We start from the raw sequence: 18,634 nt of genomic DNA, 5'->3' as shown, positions 1-18,634 counted from the left end.
CAAATGTTTATCATGTTAACTGGTAGTCCACTGTATGAAGAATTTTTGGGTATAATATGTCACAGTTTACTGCATTTTGCTATCATCACTTACATAAACTATAGTGTCCTGCACCCACTAGTAAAAGAATATATATCTGGTGTCTGAATAATTCACTGAAACTATTTAATTACTTCAGGATTATTTTATTTTCAATTCAACAGAACAAAAGAGTATAACTAACGGTAAAGTTCTCCTCAAACCATGTCACAATTAACCACAGCAAGAACTCAGAATGTGTTTCTCAGGCTTTGTGCTATACAAACTAAATAATAATAATAATCTCTGACCTTTTCATTTTAGTGCATTACAAACATGATGTCCTGCTAATGCTGCTTTTGCACAGGGAATGAAAGCTTGAGAGATAAATGGCAAGAATCCTGGCAATCAATAATGTAATTTTAAATAAGAAAGTCCTTTAAAGACGTTTGTAAAATGTAAGATATTGGGGTAACACTTTACAATAAGGATAACTAATGTTAACAAGATTGTAATAATGCATTAGTAAATGTTGAAATTAACATTAACAAAGATAAAAAATGCTTTATAAGTGCAGTTCATTATTAGTTCATGTTAACTAAAGTAGTTAACTAATGTTAATTAATGAACCTTATTGTAAAGTGTTACCGATATTGGAACTTTAATGGACATGTACTTCACCGGAAGAGTAAGTGCACCATTTGAAAAGATGGCAGGTTGAGCAAATAAAGTTGTTCAATCACATACAGTACAAGCAGGAATGACGACAATTATTCTACTCATTATTCAGCACAATCAAAAGAGCTCAAACCTGCATTAATTTTTAATAACGACTACAACATGTCCCCCTAAATTTCCAGGCTTTGGCCAAACATACATACTGTAATTCATTTTAAGACATTTGTTTCTTTTGATATAGCTACTCATACAATATTGACAGTGTATGTTTCTTGTATCAAGACATTAGATATAGATTTGTCTGTGGACAAAGCAATACTGCAGATAATGTCTGTTCTAACCTCATAATTAGGGTTATTGTAGTTCATTATAATTCATGAGTGTGACATAGCGAGAAATTCTCATTTTGTGGTATGGGGTGACGCACCTGACGTTGGTGTGACGTTGTACATATAAATTATGAAAGTTGTTGGTGTTTTCCACCTGACCAAACTTTGGCCCCTGTAGTCTCTGTATGATTTCAGCTTTCATCACTCGGGCAATGTGAGCAGGAAGCAGAGACAGCAACAGACGTTCCTGTAGCAAAATACACCACACAGGGAAGTGAGATAATTATACACTCTCTTGTCCTTTCAATGTGTGCAGCAGAGACTTGACTCTGGTATAAAAGCTTGCATTACATAAAAGACTACGCACAGTCTTCTGAACAAATGGACTGATAAGAAATAAGTGATAAAAATGCATGATGTAGGATTTACAGTATGCTCTTTTTAAAAACCTGGAAAGCTAGCATAATTTAAATGCAGTAGACATGTGCCAAACATGAAGAGTATTCCAAAAAGTAGATAACTTAATTACGACCCCTGTTAAGACTTTTTAAGTCAATAGATTTAAAAAAAAAAAAAAAAAAAAAATACAGTAAAGAGCTATTTTACCTGATTTAACCCTTAAAATGGTTTTGTTGGTATAAATGAATGTATTTAGGTTGATTCTTTAATGCAAAATATTTTTTTTTGGATTTGAATAAAACCAAACCATTTTTTTAATATATTAGGTTACCATTTTTCAGGTATGTCCAAAAGGCTGAGATGCCTCTAAATGTTAACATTCGTCTGTTGCATGTATCTATAATAAATTAGAAACTTATAATGCAGCATTACAAATTTATATTAAGCAATACCATATCTGCAGGTGTTTATTCCACATTTAAGCAGCAGAGAAAATGTTGCTATATTAGCATTCCCTTTCTGGATCTCTTTAAGCACATTTTCCCATGAGTCAAAGGCATCTGTAATGTGAAATTCTTCTGGGATGGATATAATTGGGTTACGGTGGACTTTTTTGAAAAGGTAAAACTAAGATTACCACATTCAATTTGAGATTTGATACGATTTCGGCATATAGTGTGAATGAGTTTAATTAGAAATAGCAGGGATGGTCTGGAGGGTCATTATGAAAGCTTATGCTAGCTTGACTCTGTGCAAAAGAAGGTTAATTGCAATAGGCCTGGTACATTTCCCCTAATTAAACCATAATGAACTTATAAAAATAATTTTAAAATCCTGATAATTTTATTAGCATCTACATAAAAGCCATATACATTCATTTGTGCTGTGACAAATGCATTATTATCCCCTTTTCCACTAATTAATGTGCTATACGATGAATCTAGGATCTACTGCAATAACAACAACAGCAGAAAACGTTGCAGTGGTAGCCGAGCCGAGACCACTGAGCTGTGGAAAGCACAATTCATCACCCACAGCCTGAGAGGATTTCCTTAAGAGGTTAATCCAGAAAAGTCCAGAGAGGCAATGTTTGACCTCTTGCAGAGCAGATAGTCTGATGGAAGACAGCCAATGCACCATCAGCAGCCTTTAGACATCACAGAGACAGCAGTGGGCTTCAGTCACACCATCTGCCTCTGTGGCCCTGTCTAAACTGGGAGTTGAAAACTAACATCACAGAAGTGTCCTGGTTTCCATTCGGTAGTAACTGGGCTGTGTAAAGGTTTGCAGTATTTCAAATGGGACCCACTGAGAATTTAATGTCAAACATATGTACAAAGTAATTATGGGTGAAAGTCTAGGCAGAAAAACAAATTCAAAAACACACCTGAGAGGTGTGATATGATAAAATAACAACTGATAAAAGGTGTGTAAATCTGGGTTTTTATTCTTACCAGCAGCAACTATGACAATCGATGAGTGGCAGAACATTTTGCCGAATACTTGAGCGCTGAAAATTAAAGGGAAAGTTCACCCCAAAGTGAAAATTGTGTCATCCCTTACTCACCCTCATGTTGTTCCAAACCTGCATGAGTGAATCAAACAGTTGATGGTAGACATTGACTTCCATAAGTAGGAAAATAAACTACTATGGAAATCAATGGCTACCATCAACTGTCTGCTTACTAACATTCTTTAAAATATTTTACTTTATCTTCTTCAACAGAAGAAAGAAACTCATATAGGTTTGGAACAACCTGAGAGTGAGCAAATGACATAATTTAAATGTTTGGGTCAACTATCCCTTTAAATCAGATTTACTGCATTGGCATCCCATTGGTCACTGCGTATTTGCATAAAGTTCAACACTTTTTTGCATCACCAGTGGCTGCCGTGATACCAGAAATCAGTATTTGAAAATAAATGATATCTGGTTGCTTTGTTACTGCAAATCGCTGTCAACATCACTTTGGTTTGTTTCTTCAGTCCTATCTCAAATAGCGCCAATATTTCTCGCTGTCTTCCTATGAGTTTACACATTGTCATTTGGGACCAGGACTGCAGCATTGTGCTTGGTACAATAGCTGCCCATTGATCAGATTCATCCAAAATCCCTTTCCACATAGCTGTATAATCAGTATTAAATATGCTAGGATTGGCTATGATTGTGTCACATTACAGAGCAGGATGAGTTCAGTGTGAACATACAAATTAATTTTGTATTGAAAACTGATTAGGAGGTGGTTCAATCATTTGACAGTAGTCCTAAAATAAACACATAAAGAAATGATAAAAAATCATCTGATGAAAAATCATTTTGCATGGAAACAGATGGTCTAATTTTCCAGTGAATTTCGAGATAAAGTTGCTCTGGACTGGAATTATTCCGAAGGTTTTTTTTTTATTTATTTTTTGTTTTTGTTTTTAATAAGCAAGTCGATACATATATAAAAGAGATTGCTGTTATATGAGTAGAGATTGAAATATTTAAAAAACTTCTTAATGCGGTCAATGAAAATTCCCTCAACATACTTATACATAATATTATATAACCATATTAAGCTTAACATTTACAACCTTCAATGCAATGTACAATATACACATATAATGGTAACACTTTACAATAAGGTTTCATTAGTTAACATTATAAAGACATTTGCAAAAATGTGCATGTAGATTAAATAAACATTAAGTTTGCGTTATGCGTCATAGGAGGTTGAGGGACTATTATTTTTACACTAATCTAATCTAGTTCTGTCATTCTCTCAGCAAACTGGCACATAACACAAAAGTTTTCCGGTATTCCAGACACAGTTCACTCCTGAATTCCCCAATGTTAAGTCACTATCAGCATTCAGTGGTTTGCCAAAGGAAATATGGAATATCTCAGACTGTTTGGCAGGTATTTCAACTTCAGCCATGACAGCTGATAAATCATGACTTCAGAATTTAGAGAAAGCAAAGCAAGATTGATACTGAACCTGTTGACGTTTCTCAAACTCCAGTTTGATGGGTGATTTTATACAGTTGCAGGTGTCTTGATATGTCTGTTTTAGCGCCAGTTCCATCAGGTGTTTATGGTATGCTCCTGCCAGGTTCCCACATATGAAAATTATGATATTTGCCAGGATCTAGAGAAATAAAATAAATAAATAAAAGTAAATTATGAACAATACTTCGAATGATACCACGAGAATTTACATTTCTGCACTATCATTTATTTATTTGATCAAAGTTGACATTGATGTGAATTTCCTTTTCCTCATTTGAAGAAGAGACCAGGAGACTTGGATAGGTTCTTCAGCAGGATTCTTTAATGAGAAAACGTGCTGTCTTTCGGCTGAGGTTATCAAGTCTTCCAACAATTCTAACTAAAAGGAGTTGTACATTGTAATTTATCTACAGTTCAGGGGGAGGGATTATACAGCAGGGGAGGAGACATTCAAACAAAGGAATGCAAACGTTGTATAGGTAATTGTATAGGTAAAAGGACACACCTCAGACATAACGGTTTCACCCGTCCTAATTCAATCAGCATAACAGTGTCATTCAAATGTATAGATGCTAATCCAATCAGCCAAACCATATTGTACTCTGAGCTTGTTATGCTAAATGGTCAGGAAGTGCATAAAGACAAAAGACTTAATGTCTGAAACACTTACACGGCCTGACGTAATCTCCTTTGAATTTCCTCAAGTTTACTTCAAAATGTAAAACACAATATAGATAATGTTTTCAGTTATATTCTGTTACATTGGAACCTAGATATAACAATGTATAAATTTGTAATCCTACAACATCTATCAAGGTAAATTAATACTAAAGGTCAGATTTTCTTGCTTCCATTAATGCAAAATTTTTGGAACGTTTTTAAATAACATGGACCATAAGTTTTTGATAGTTTTACAACCAATTTATGTTTACAATCAGTTTAATTTAAATAAATCAAAATTATTATTTCTGAAATTGTTGATATAATTTGTATTTAAAAAAAAAATTATATATATAAAAGAGATGCAAGGCTAAGGCAATAAAAGCAATGCTATCATGCTTTCATAATAACCGTGTCCTTTTGAATAGTAAAGCAGGATTGTGCAAGGAATCAATTTCCAGTCCAGAAATATTTCAATGACACCAGCTTATGTACGGAGCACTTCTCATACAGTTCAGCACCTTAAATTTTCCATTCCAGTTTCAAAAAGCTCTTGGAGAATGATTTTAAATGCTTTTCCTACTATTAGTGTTCACTGTTCACTTCTTTTTGTTTCACTTCTCTTTCATACATCTTCATTCAATTACCACCCCAGTGGTAAAGTCCTTCGATATCTTCATCTTTTTAAATCTCACTATTCAACAGTTGGATGAGAACAGTGCATCAAAGGCTTAGCTCCATGAGATATTTTTTTAATTGCTCTTGGACATCCATTTCATTTAGGTCATTTAGGTCGCTATTGAATCTCAAACTCATCTTGGCTGTCACACTTTGAACCATGAAAACTTCAAAAGGCATCAGCCACTGTCATGGATGGAATGAAAGTAGAGTCAGCCACAGTGTCAGAAAGCACAATGGTTTCATACACAGTAGACTTGTGAAAACAGAATATTCTGTGACTTACATTTTTAAAATTACACAAAAAACTAAACATTTTTCTGAATGTGATTCTGGATCACTTCTTTGTTGCATGGTATTTCTTTTTTCTTTTCTTTTCTTTTTTAAAGAAAGAAAGAGCACTGTCTTTTGTGGATCTAGGTGAGGGGGAAATTGTGCTGTTAGTATTTTAGACAACAAGCCAATTCGTTTTCAATAAGAATCCCATGCATTCTTCTCAAGGATCTACCTGGGAAGACAAGAATGTTGAAGTATTTAAATACCTTGGGGTCTATTTAGATTCAAAACTGTCCTTTCAAAAGCATGCTCAAAACATTGTAAAAAAATAACTAACTTTAATATAATGAATTTTAAACATATAGAGCATCTTTGACAGACAGAACAGCAATCACTTTCCTACACTCAATGGTTCTGTCTCATATTGAGTACTGCATTACCGCTGGTTCTTCTGTTATTAGACCTGTTGAATCATGCTACAAAAGGGCATTGAAAGTTTTGGATAAGAAGCCTTTTTCTTACCATCACTGTAACATTCTTGATAAATATAGTTCCCTTTCGTTTAGTCACTACGCCGTAACATTAGTGACTAACGAATGGGGGTTTTGCTTAGAAGCCAATCACCTTCGAGAATACAAAAATGCCCAATGGCAGTGCCAATGCCATGGGCATGCGGAATTTGCATACGTAACTCCGCCCCACCATGTGGGTATATAAGGAAGTACGTGGGCAATATCGCATTATGTTTCTGCTTTGGAGCCAAGTGCATTTCTTCACTCCTCTCTCTTCAGTCTTCGAGACGAGCGGTTCTCCAGGGTGTTGGTGTGACGGCGTGTTCCAGCGATCTCACATTGCCTGCCTGCTGATCTGTGCAGTGATCTGCAACAGCTGTGTGTGTTTTCCCTGGGCGCTTTGGTACTCTGCAGAGCTTTCCTCTCACAAAAAGAGCTTGCGCGTGGCATGTCTTTTTCAAGACGGCTCGCCCGCGCACTTCCGGGTGCGATCGATCTCCGTTGCTTTCTATGGACACATTCACTGCTCGATGTGTTTGGGCTTCAGCATGTTCGGGCAGTGTTTGTGGATGCGTCATGTTCCCACTGCGGGAACATGACCATCGCGATGTTGCGGTCGAGACTCAGTGATCTCCATGAGGAGAGAGACTCCCCTCTGCCACACCCCAATCTACCGTCTCTGAGTGAGGTGGCACTTTGGCTGGTGGCCAGGGTGACCTGAGGGCGGTGCTGTGGTATTAAGAACCCAGACGATACGTTCCTCGGGCCATGCCCCCCTCTCGCACACCGCTTCCTGTGAGTGCTGGACTGAAACAGCGGCCCGTCTCTGACGCCTCGTTCGTTTCGTTCACACTCCAGATAGCAGCGAAATGTCGATCGCCGTATCCCAAGGTGGGCTAGAGTCCTTTGGGGATGACGATTAGGTTGTGCTCTGCCTTCGGGTGTGCCAGCGCTGCATGATACGACCTAGAGTTAACAGCCATGTTATCTCGGGCAGCCGCGAGCCTCGGGCTGGTGTGGAACTCCGCCCTGTCGTGAGTGCTTGTGGTTGCGCGATCGGTTTTTAGGGGTAGCACCCGACAGCTGTTGGGCCCCGTCCCAAATGCCTTTCACTCCCGAGGTGCATGAGGAGATCACGCGGTCCCGGAAGTCCCCATACTTCCCGCGACCGTTTGGTGGCCTCCTCCGCCTTCTCTGCCCTTGATGGGGCCGCGGCCTAGGGTACACTGGGCCCCCCCCCCCACGGTTGAACTCTCTGTTGCGCACTACGGTGTCCACAGAGGGCTTTGACGTGGCGTGGCAATCCTAAGCACCCTCCCAAAGCCTGTGGGCTCGTCTACTTCGGTGGCGTGGTCCTGCAGAGCTACGGGGCAGGCCGCCGCCCCTTTGCACATGCACGAGGGTGGAGCCGACCCAAGGCTCTTCAATGAGCTGCGTGCCGTCACTGATCCCGCCCTCCGGGTGGTGAAGGTGGCCACACACTCCCTCGGTCGGGCGATGTCCACAGCTGTGGTCCGGGAGAAACACCTGGCCTTACCTGGTGGTGTGGGGGAGGCTGAGTGAACCCGCCTCCTCAACTCACCCATATCCCAGGCTGGCCTCTTCGGTGGCGCGGCTGAGAACTGCACCCAACGGTTCTCGGCCGCCCAAGAGCAGACTGAAGCTGTAACACGTACTGCCTCTCTGTCACCAGCCTCCTCTCAGAGCAGACCCCAGTGGAACGTGCGTACTTCCCTGGTCCCCTCTGTCAGGACTGACAGCTGCTGACTGTGCCCCCACACCGGTACGCTATGCCTCCCACGTCCGGGCCAGTCACGCTGCCTCACTGCCCCACCCGGGGTACGTCTGTGGTTCGAGTGACCCCGCTGGTCAGTTCCTGGGAGCCTGGCTACAGCTTCAGGGACTGTCCGCTGGGTCGCGAAGACCATCAGGCTCGGCTAAACGATTCAGTTTGCGCAGGCTCCTCCCCGCTTCCGGGGAGTCCACGCTCCATGGTGGGGCCCAATAAAAGGCCCCAGTCATGCGTGCGGAGGTTGCCACCCTACTGGCGAAGGGTGCGATCGAGCCTGTCCCTCCAGCCGAAATGAAGTCCGGCTTCCTCAGCCCATACTTCATTGTACCCTAGGAAACCGGTGGGTTACGGCCAATCCTGGACCTGCAAAATCCTGAACCGATCCCTTCACAGGCTTCCGTTCAGGATGTTGGTAGGGAATGCCTCCTCAGACGCTTTTTCCGGTAGATTGGTTGCAGCGATCGACCTGAAGGACGCTTACTTCCATGTCTCCTTCCTCGACGCGGACCATTCCTACGGTTTGCTTCGAGGGGCGGACATTCAGTACACGGTCCTCCCATTCGGGCCAGCTCTGTCCCCTCGTCTATCGAGGCAGCCCTTGCGCCACTCAGGCAGCACGGGGTTCGCATCCTGAACTACCTCGACGACTGGCTCATACTGGGTCACTCTCGAGAGCAGGTATGCGAACACAGAGTCCAAGTGCTCCGGCACTTAGCCCGTCTAGGCCTTCGGGTCAACTGGGAGAAGAACGACTCTGCCCCGTGCAGAGGATCTCTTTTCTCAGTATGGTTTCCGACTCTGTCGCCATGTGCGTGCTGCTTACCGGCGAGCGCGTGCAGTCACTGCTGACTTACCTTCGTTAATTCGAGAGCAAGAGTGCAGTCCCACTGAAGTTATTTCAGAGGCTCCTGGGGCATATGGCATCTGCAGCTGCGGTAACGCCACTCGGATTGCTTCATATGAGACCGCTTCAGCTTTGGCTTCGGGATCGAGTCCCGAGATGGGCATGGCATTCGGGCACGCTCCGGGTCCCAGTGACTCGGGCCTGCCTGCAGACCCTCACCCCGTGGCTGAACCTCATTTCTACGGGCCGGTGGCCCTTAGGACGAGTTTCCAGGCATATTGTTGTGTCAGATGCCTCCTCCATGGGCTGGGGTGCCATGTGCAATGGACATGCTGCCGCGGGCTCCTGGACAGGACCCCTGCGCCTCCTGCATGTCAATTGCCTCGAGTTGCTGGCAGTGCGGTTCGCCCTGCACCGCTGAAGGGTCAACATGTACTAGTCCGGTCAGACTACACAGTCAGTAGCGTACATCAACCACAAGGCTGATCTATGCTCCCGCCGTATGTCTCAACTCGCCTGCCATCTCGTCCTATGGAGTCAGAAGCATCTGAGGTCCCTTCGTGCTGTCCATGTCCTGGGAGAACTGAACCGTGCAGCCCACAAGCTCACGGTCTCAGCCATGAGTTTGGAGACTCCATCCCCAGTCGGTCCAGCTGATTTGGGAACAGTTCGGCGACACACAGGTAGATCTGTTGCCTCCGACGACTCTTCCCTCTGCTGCCTGTTTTATTCCCTGACCGAGGGCATGCTCGGCACGGATGCACTGGCGCACAGCTGACCGAGGGGCCTACGCGAATATGGGTCCCCCCGTGAGCCTTCTCGCGCAGCTATTGTGCAAAGTCAGGGAGGACTGGAAGCAGGTCCTTCTGGTCGCCCCGTATTGGCACAGCCGGACCAGGTTCCCTGAACTCTTACTCCTTGCGACAGCCCCTCCCTGGCCTTTCCTCTGAGTATCTCCTCAGAGACGGGGCACCCTATGGCACCCACGTCCCGATCTTTGGAACCTCCACGTGTGGCTCCTGGATGGGACGTGGCAAGTTTGAGTACCCTACCACCTCTGGTGGTGGCTACCAGCACTTCTGCTAGGGCAGAATACTTTCGCCTATGCGTTGAAGTGGAACCTCTTCGTCACCTGGTGTCTTCTCGCCAAGAAGACCCCTGGAGATGCCCGATCGGGTCTGTGCTCTCGATTCTCAAAGTAGGGTTGGAACGAAGGCTGTCTCCTTCCACCCTTAAAGTATATGTGGCTGCAATATCTGCCCACCACGACCTCTTGGGGAACAGAAAGGTAAGTCAGCATGACCTGGTGATCAGGTTCCTGAGGGGAAGACTGATGAAAGGAGACTGAATCCTCCTCGCTCTCCCCTCGTACCCTCTTGGGGACCTCTCAGTAGTCTTAGTTGCTCTGCAGAGGTCTCCCCTTGAGCCTTTGCGGTCAGTCGAGCATTGGCCTCCATCAAGAGGGTAGGGGACCTGTAGGCATTTTCGGTTGACGAAGCGTGCCTGGAGTTCGGGCCGGCCTACTCTCAGGTGATCCTGAGACCCCGGCCTGGATATGTTCCCAAGGTTCCCACCACCCCGTCAGGGAACAGGTGGTGAACCCGCAAGCGTTGCCCCTGGAGGAGGCAGACCCAGCCTTGGCACTGCTCTGTCAGTACGCGCCCTCCGCGCTTACGTAGACAGGACGCAGTGTTCAGGACCTCAGACCAGCTCTTGTCTGTTATGGTGGAGAGCGGAAGGGAAGGGCTCTCTCAAAGCAAAGGCTGTCTCACTGGATAGTGGACACCATTGTTTTGGCTTCCAGCAGCAGGCCGTCCATGCCCCCTTGGGGTCACGGCTCACTCCACTCGGAGTGTGCCTCCTCTTGGGTTTAGCACATGGCGTCTTTCTAACAGACATCTGCAGAGCTGCAGGCTGGGCGACACTGAGTACATTCGCAGTTTCTACAATCTCCAAGTGGAGCCTGTTCCGACTAAGTACTCGCCCCTACTAGTGGCCGTTTATGGACTAGGCTCAGGTGTAGGTAAGGCCATTCCACTCCACGGACTGGATACGTGCGATATTCTCCTCAGGTGAGCTTCCCGGAAGCCCTGAGCTCCTCCAACACTGTTGACGCCGACACCAGTAAGTCTGCCCTCTATGAGCCCAGACCCTCGTGTCCGACCAGGTGCCCCGTGTGCATGGTTCCTCTCTGGCGACCCCCACACGTGTATTTCCACCGTAAGCCTCCTTGAGCGGGTGTCTTTCCCTTGGCAAGCTTTGCCACCCTGGGGTTATAAATCCACCTTCGGCTGGTCCCCCAGAGTTCTCCATATGCTACCCGCAGCGGGTCATATGTGTACTCTCTAAGTTCTCCCTACGGGTACGGGATCTTTGCATATCTCCACCTGGAGTATGCTCCCAGTGTACCTTGGTATTCCTGTGATAAGTGGGAGTCTTTCTTCCGTACTAGCCTTACGACAGGGTGCTCGCACTTACGCAGGGCACTGGAAGACAGCCGAGTGGCTCGATTGTATTGGGACCCCCATTCGTTAGTCACTAACGTTACGTCCTAGTGACTGAACAAAAGGGAACGTCTCGGTTACGTATGTAACCCTCGTTCCCTGAGGAGGGAACAGAGACGTAACGTCCCTTGGCCACATCCGCTGTACCACTGGAACGGCCGAGAGTTCAGTCTTGGCTCCTCAGCAGGTAAACATAATGCGATATTGCCCACGTACTTCCTTATATACCCACATGGTGGGGCGGAGTTACGTATGCAAATTCCGCATGCCCATGGCATTGGTACTGCCATTGGGCGTTTTTGTATTCTCGAAGGTGATTGGCTTCTAAGCGAAACCCCCATTCGTTTGTCACTCCTCAGGGAACGAAGGTTACATACGTAACTGAGGCGTTTTTTAAGTTTCTCAAATTTTAAAATATTTAAATCTGCTTGTCTGATTTATAAAGTTATTCACAATTTGGCTCCTCCCCCACTGAATGAGTTTATCAAACAGAAATCTCTTAGTGGCTCTGGTTTACGAGTAACGCGAGCCCCTGTTAGAGGTGACTGTGAGCCCCCATTTAGACGTACATCCTTTTCTCAAAACGTTCTGTCATTTCAGGGCTCAAGGTTTTGGAACAGCATCCCACTTTCAGTGAGGGAATGTACCACTTTTCTTACTTTTAAAACACAATTGAAACGGTGGTTGAGAGAGACCCAAACATGCGATCATATGTGAACTGTATTCTAATTAGTTAAGTTTTTAAGATGGGCCTGTGCAATATCCATATTTTATTATTACTTTCCTTTCTCTCTTAGACTCGTGCAATACAGATAAACTGTAAATTATTTTATTTCTCTTTCTCTAATTAACTTGTCACTGTTATATTGTGTATTTTAATATTGACTGTTGCATTAGCGTGTCTGTCTTTGTCTTATTGTGTTATATATAGTTTTTCCTTTCTTTCTTTTTATGTGTAACATCTACCTGCCAGGGGGTCTGCAGATGGAAATTAGCCAATGGCTATAATCTGGCATATTTACATTTGTCTTAATGTTCATTAATATGCATTGTTCCCCCTTTCTTAAAAAAAAAAAAAAAAAAACAGGTCTCAGGTAGATTTGATAAAAGACACAAACGCACATATTAGAAAAATGGTCATTTATCTGGTTATAAAACACTTATATATATATATATATATATATATATATATATATATATATATATATATATATATATATATATATATATATATATATATATATATTTATATATATTTCTGTATGTGGATTATTTATTTAATGCTTTTCACTACGGCTGCAGAACGTCCTGGCTTCAAATCCCAGAGTTTATTTTAATTTGTCCTTTATTCAACCAAGAAAAATGTCAAGCCTATGCCAGTAAATGTACAAAAGGAGGGAGCTCTTGTTTTGTGTCATTTAAATGCAAACCTCAATGCACTGGCAATGCACTCTTTTCTGTGGAAAATTAATTTCAATATAATCATTAAATATAATTTAACATTGCCTAAAAACATCTATTACTATGTTATTAATATGATCATGCAGCAAGGTAAAATATAGTAAGTAACACAAGTGAATATGTGACAATAAATTAACAAATATTTCTAACTTTATTCTTAACTTATGAATGTGAGGAAGATGAGGAGGATGACTTTACCAGTAGTATTCTAAGCACACCTAGTATGTTTAAAAATTGTAGAACAACAGTATATACATTGTGTTCCTTGACTCTAATGGTTGAGGGTATATTAATGTGGACTTTTAATAGGACTTTTAATGCAGGATGTTGTTTATATAAAATCTTTAATTTAAACTGCACAGGAAGTTTTATTACTTAAAAAATGTTGACAAGTTATTCAAGCTTAAGTTCAATCAATAACAAATCATAGCCATATGAGCAAAAATCATATTGGATATTTAACTAGTCAATTTCAAAGCTCTTGGAAACAGACTTTTAACAGTAACTAACCACGGCAAGGCTTTTCTTTCAAACACTCTTTTGAAAATGCAAAAAAAAAAAAAACATTTTGATCTCCAGATGTTATCTGCAGGCATGTGAGACGGCCAGTGAGCTGTAGTAAACAAACATTTAGTAAACAAACATTGTTATAATATATTTGTAAATGATATACAACATTCATCAGCTGTCTATGAATAAATCATGGATGATTCATTGCTTTTAGAGAGGTGGTGAAGCGTCTTATTGTTCTGACATGAGTGGTATTACATACAGAAAAGATTCTGCTTTCTGACTGATGGATGGAGAATTCATCTATTTATATAAATATATACTAATGTGGTTTAATATGTAAATGTTCAACTATGTTTTGAATGTAATGGAACCAATTATTCCACTTGATGATAAACTGTAAAGAAAAAAAAAAGAAAAAAAAACTAACTGTCACCCTTAAAACTGAAGGGGAAAAAAAAGTTTTCACTGTCAAATTTCAGGAGAAAACATAACAGGTTTGCTAAACAAAGACAATAACAGACAAAGGAGAGTGTAAACTCCGGGCAATATATTTGCCAGCTAATTAACTAAAAGGAAATAAAACTAATAAAAACCATGGCAACCAATGATGAACACACGAACAAAGGAATTAGGAACAGATACACAGGAAAACATGGTACTGCAAACTAAAAGTCCATAGAACAGAACATAAACTTGACAATCACAAATGTCAAATATTTATATTTGCTAAAAAAAGGAACAAACAAATAAACAAAAACTTGTTTGTTAATTTCTTTAAAATAGACTCAATTTTATGTTCATGCTGGTTTAAAAACAGTATCCCTGTTTCACAGACAAGGCTTAAGCCTAGTACCAGGCTAAAATGCAGTTTTAACTGAAAGCAACTTGCACTGACAAATATGTTACTGCCACTGTTTTGTCTCCAGAAGCACCCCAGTAACGTTTTTTTTTTTTCTCTCTCTAGGGAACATTTATAAAGCTTAGATGCCCTAATTTAACTAAGGCATACTCCTGGCTTAATCTAAGCCCTACCTGCAACACCAGGCCAAAATGATTAAATCTGAGCTGTTAAACACAATCAGGTCCTAAGATGCACAATCAGCGGAAGGGATGGAATCCATTAGCAATATCCTTTTGTACACTATACGAATGTAGCTGTCATTTTCGCTGTTAAATTAAATACTACATTCGTAATAATACTGCAGCAAATTTAAACACGCTCTCTCTGGAACTCCCAGTGCTGTCTAGAGGTTTCTGTTTCAAGAAAAACATAAACACTGTCAAGGCTTCATGGGGACAGCATTCTCGCAAAGAGAAGCGCAATTACACAACATTTTAGGATGAAGAGGGACTCTATTGGTTTTCAACTGTGATAACTAATGTGCTCACTCACAGAATCAGACACTATTGCTGTTATAGCATATTTCCCATTATGAATTAAAATTCCACTTGGTTCATTGGTCTGTTGGGTCGGATTGCTTTCACACCTCAAGCGAACTGCCCGTTTGTTTGTCAGGAAAAAATGCAAGTGATCACGGACACCTGGTGCATCCGTCAACAGACACCAGAGAGTTAAAGAAAAAGAAAAATGAACTGATTTATTGTAAACACAAGACCAACTAATGATCCAAGAGAGAGAGTCCACCTGTCTATCAATTATATACTATAAGCTGATTATCTCAGATACTGTAGCATGTGGGAATATGCTTAGATGGATTTTGAAACTCATTAAAAAGACTAATTCAGAAGCAGCTGCAATACTGAAGGTCATGACTATTGAATTTTTAAATGGTTTAGCTCCCCAGTATTTGAGCGAACTATTAACACATTACAATCTTTCACGTTTATTGTGAACTCAAAATCCTGGCCAGTTGATAATACCTAGAATATCAAAATCAACTTCTGGCGGTAGATCTTTTTCATGTTTAGCACCTAAACTCTGGAACAGTCTTCCTAGCATTTTTCGGGAAGCAGACAATCTGTCCATCTATTTAATCTGGCATACACATAACACATTATCAATTTATATAATTCAAATAATGTAAAATGATTGTTAGGTTGCATAAATTTGGTCAGCCAGAACCAGGAACACTTCCTATAACATCCAAATGGCACCTACGCTAATATTAGTCTCTCTGTTTATCCCGAGGTCTACCGTAGTCAGCCGGATCCAGGCCGTATCCAAATCAGATAAAGGACCTGCGCCTAGATACAACAACAGCACATGATGCATACAACACGCATACACATTCAAATATAGCGTGTGACTATAGACTAAGCATGTAATACACATGTGCATACTGTCATTGTTTTCACAGATTCAATTGGTTTAAATTTAAGTGTACGAGGAGATGATAGCGGTATCGTTTTTTATAACTCACTTTCAAAAACTTGCACTTTGAAACCTATTTCATAGTTTGCATTCTCATGCCACCAAAACGCTGGTGTTGTGTAAAGGAACAGCCAGAACACATTAAAAGTTCTGTTTTGTGACCTCTAAGTTAATAACTAATGATTTTTACAACGGAAATTAATCAATGCTGAACAAAACTGGGCAATGACTTTCTTCTAGCTGCTGTACAGCCAAAACAATCTTTATTGCGTTCATTTCCTATTATAACTATAACGCTGCTTTAAAAAAATCTTTATTGTAAAAAGCGCTTAATAATTAGGGGTGACTTGACTTACCAATGTGTGAGAATGTAAAATCCTAGCGCAGTCGTTATAAATTCAAAAATTGATGCCTCAAGAAGCTTTAAGACAGGTTTTACGGCAACTGATTATTGTGATTACACTTGTCTGTCTGTTATGTTTTTCTTCGTAACTCTACACATTTATAAGAAATGGTTATGTGGTGGGATTAGCGGCTCAAAATATCTTCTTAATGTTATATTGCTACTAAAGTTTTCCCAGACATTTTCGTCCATTATGTTTTGTGTATTATTTTTATTTTCTCTGTAAATGGGTATGTTTAGTTTGGGGGTTAAGGGATCTCTATATACTATTAAATGGTAAAAGGGCAATTATACAAATATCTTTATGATATAAAATATGTGTAAATATAAGTTCAAATGGTAGCGCTTTACAATAAGGTTTCATTAGTTAACTACTTTAGTTAACATGAACTAAGAATTAGAAATACTTCTACAGCATTTATTAAACTTAGTTAACATTAACATCAACATTTACTAATACATTATTAAAATCAAATGCTGCATTTGTTAACATTAGTTACTGCTCTGTGAACTAACATGAACAAACAATGAATCCCTAATGGTAACACTGTACTTGACGGGGTGTGCATAAGACTGACATGACACCTTCACAATCATGACATGACACATGTCCTGAACATGAAGGAGTTTGTATGCATGTTTATGACAACTGTCATTAACTGTCATTCGCTCAATTATATCATTTTTAATGCAAATATGACATTATTTGAGATGTCTTTGTTATGACAACTTGACATAAACCAATACATCATAACCTGTCAGTGTCTTTGTCATAAATCTGTCATAAACATGACATAGCAGATCAATTATCAAATTTAAGAAACTACTTAGCTTTATAGGGTTAACATTAAACTGTCATGTGGTTGGTTTTGATGTTGACTGAGGCCATTATAATGTCATGAATTTTTTCAGTGGAACAAGTTGAATGTCATTAATGTGTTAATACTCTGTCAAATTATTTTATAACAGCGTCATAAAGTATTTTTTTTTTAAGTTTCCTCCACCAGCTCCAACAGAAGGTCAGATAATAGACAATTTCAAATGTCTTAAAAATATGAATATGTGTTCAAGAAATAAAGTCAATCATCCAATAATAATAATAATTAAAATTGATAAAATTATATTTTATTGCATTTGGACACTGATTCACCCAAAATTAAATGAAAAAAGTACAAAAGTTGAAAAAGTTTTCAATGACAGTACAATTTCCTCTATGACGCCATAGTTTAAGTCAAGAAAAATATTTATGAGACTGTTATAAAATAATTTGACAGAGTATTGACACTTAATGACATTTTAATGACAAATTCAATTTGTACCACTGGTCATAAAAAAATAAAAAAAACATGACATTATAATGGCCTCATGACAGCCAATGTCAAAAAAATTACAGTTTAATGTAATATTAACCCATAAAGCTAAGTCGTTTCTTAAGTTTGATAATTAATCTGCAATGTCATGTATATGACTGGTTATGTTGTCTTGGTAATGTCAAGTTGTCATGACAAAGACACTGACAGGTTATGATGTATTTGTTTATGTCAAGTTGTCATAACTAAGGCATCTCAAATAATGTCATCTTTGCATTAAAAATGACATAATTGAGCAAATTACACTTAATGACAGTTGTCATAAACATGCATAAAAACACCTTCATATTCATGACGTGTCATGTCATGATTATGAAGGTGTCATGTCAGTCTTATGCACACCCCTTCAAGTAAAGTGTTACCTGTCTGTACAAACTGGGAACATTTTTCCAGAAGAAATTGTATTGCTAGATCTTGCTCTTTCATAGCTCAGTGGAGTTATCCTATGATATTAAAAATGTGAATGTGATTAGTGTTTAGCTGTGAATGTGAATAATGTTTAAGTGATTTAGATGCACACAGACATATTCAGTACAGCTTTTTAGGGATTACACAAAAACATGCGTACTACTAATTTAAGTGGATGCAAGTATAAGACACTGCTACTTCCTAAACTGTTACTTCCTACTTTTAAAACTAATTAGTAAATTAAACTAACCATATAAACTAAATTACTGATCTAATTACTAATCTAATGCCCACATTGTCACTGTATGATAATTGAAATGAGCTAGATGACATCACCATTTTCTCCGGAGCGGCTGTACGGCCGAATAAAATTCTGTTGCATTGTTTTCCTGTTTAACACCGTGAAGCTGCTTTGAAACAATCTGCATTGTAAAGCGCTGTGTAGCGCTATATACTGTAAATAAA

General features: G+C 40.4%; 1 protein-coding gene across 1 annotated transcript in view; it reads right to left on the bottom strand.

Annotated features, from left to right (window-relative positions):
* adcy2a (adenylate cyclase 2a) overlaps positions 1-18,634 on the bottom strand; it is a gene marked incomplete at its 5' end in the record, with an annotated part of 286,803 nt that overhangs the window by 51,364 nt on the left and 216,805 nt on the right. The window contains 2 exons of the mRNA XM_079837559.1: positions 1,124-1,272; positions 4,406-4,555. Of these exons, the coding sequence (XP_079693685.1) occupies positions 1,124-1,272; positions 4,406-4,555 (299 nt within the window). The remainder of the gene's footprint in view (positions 1-1,123; positions 1,273-4,405; positions 4,556-18,634) is intronic.

This window comes from Gobio gobio (genome assembly GCF_949357685.1).
Source record: "Gobio gobio genome assembly, chromosome: 15".
In the NCBI taxonomy this organism is placed as follows: domain Eukaryota; kingdom Metazoa; phylum Chordata; class Actinopteri; order Cypriniformes; family Gobionidae; genus Gobio; species Gobio gobio.
The sequence above is the reverse complement of the archived record's forward strand: the minus strand, read 5'-3'. Positions and strand labels throughout refer to the sequence as shown.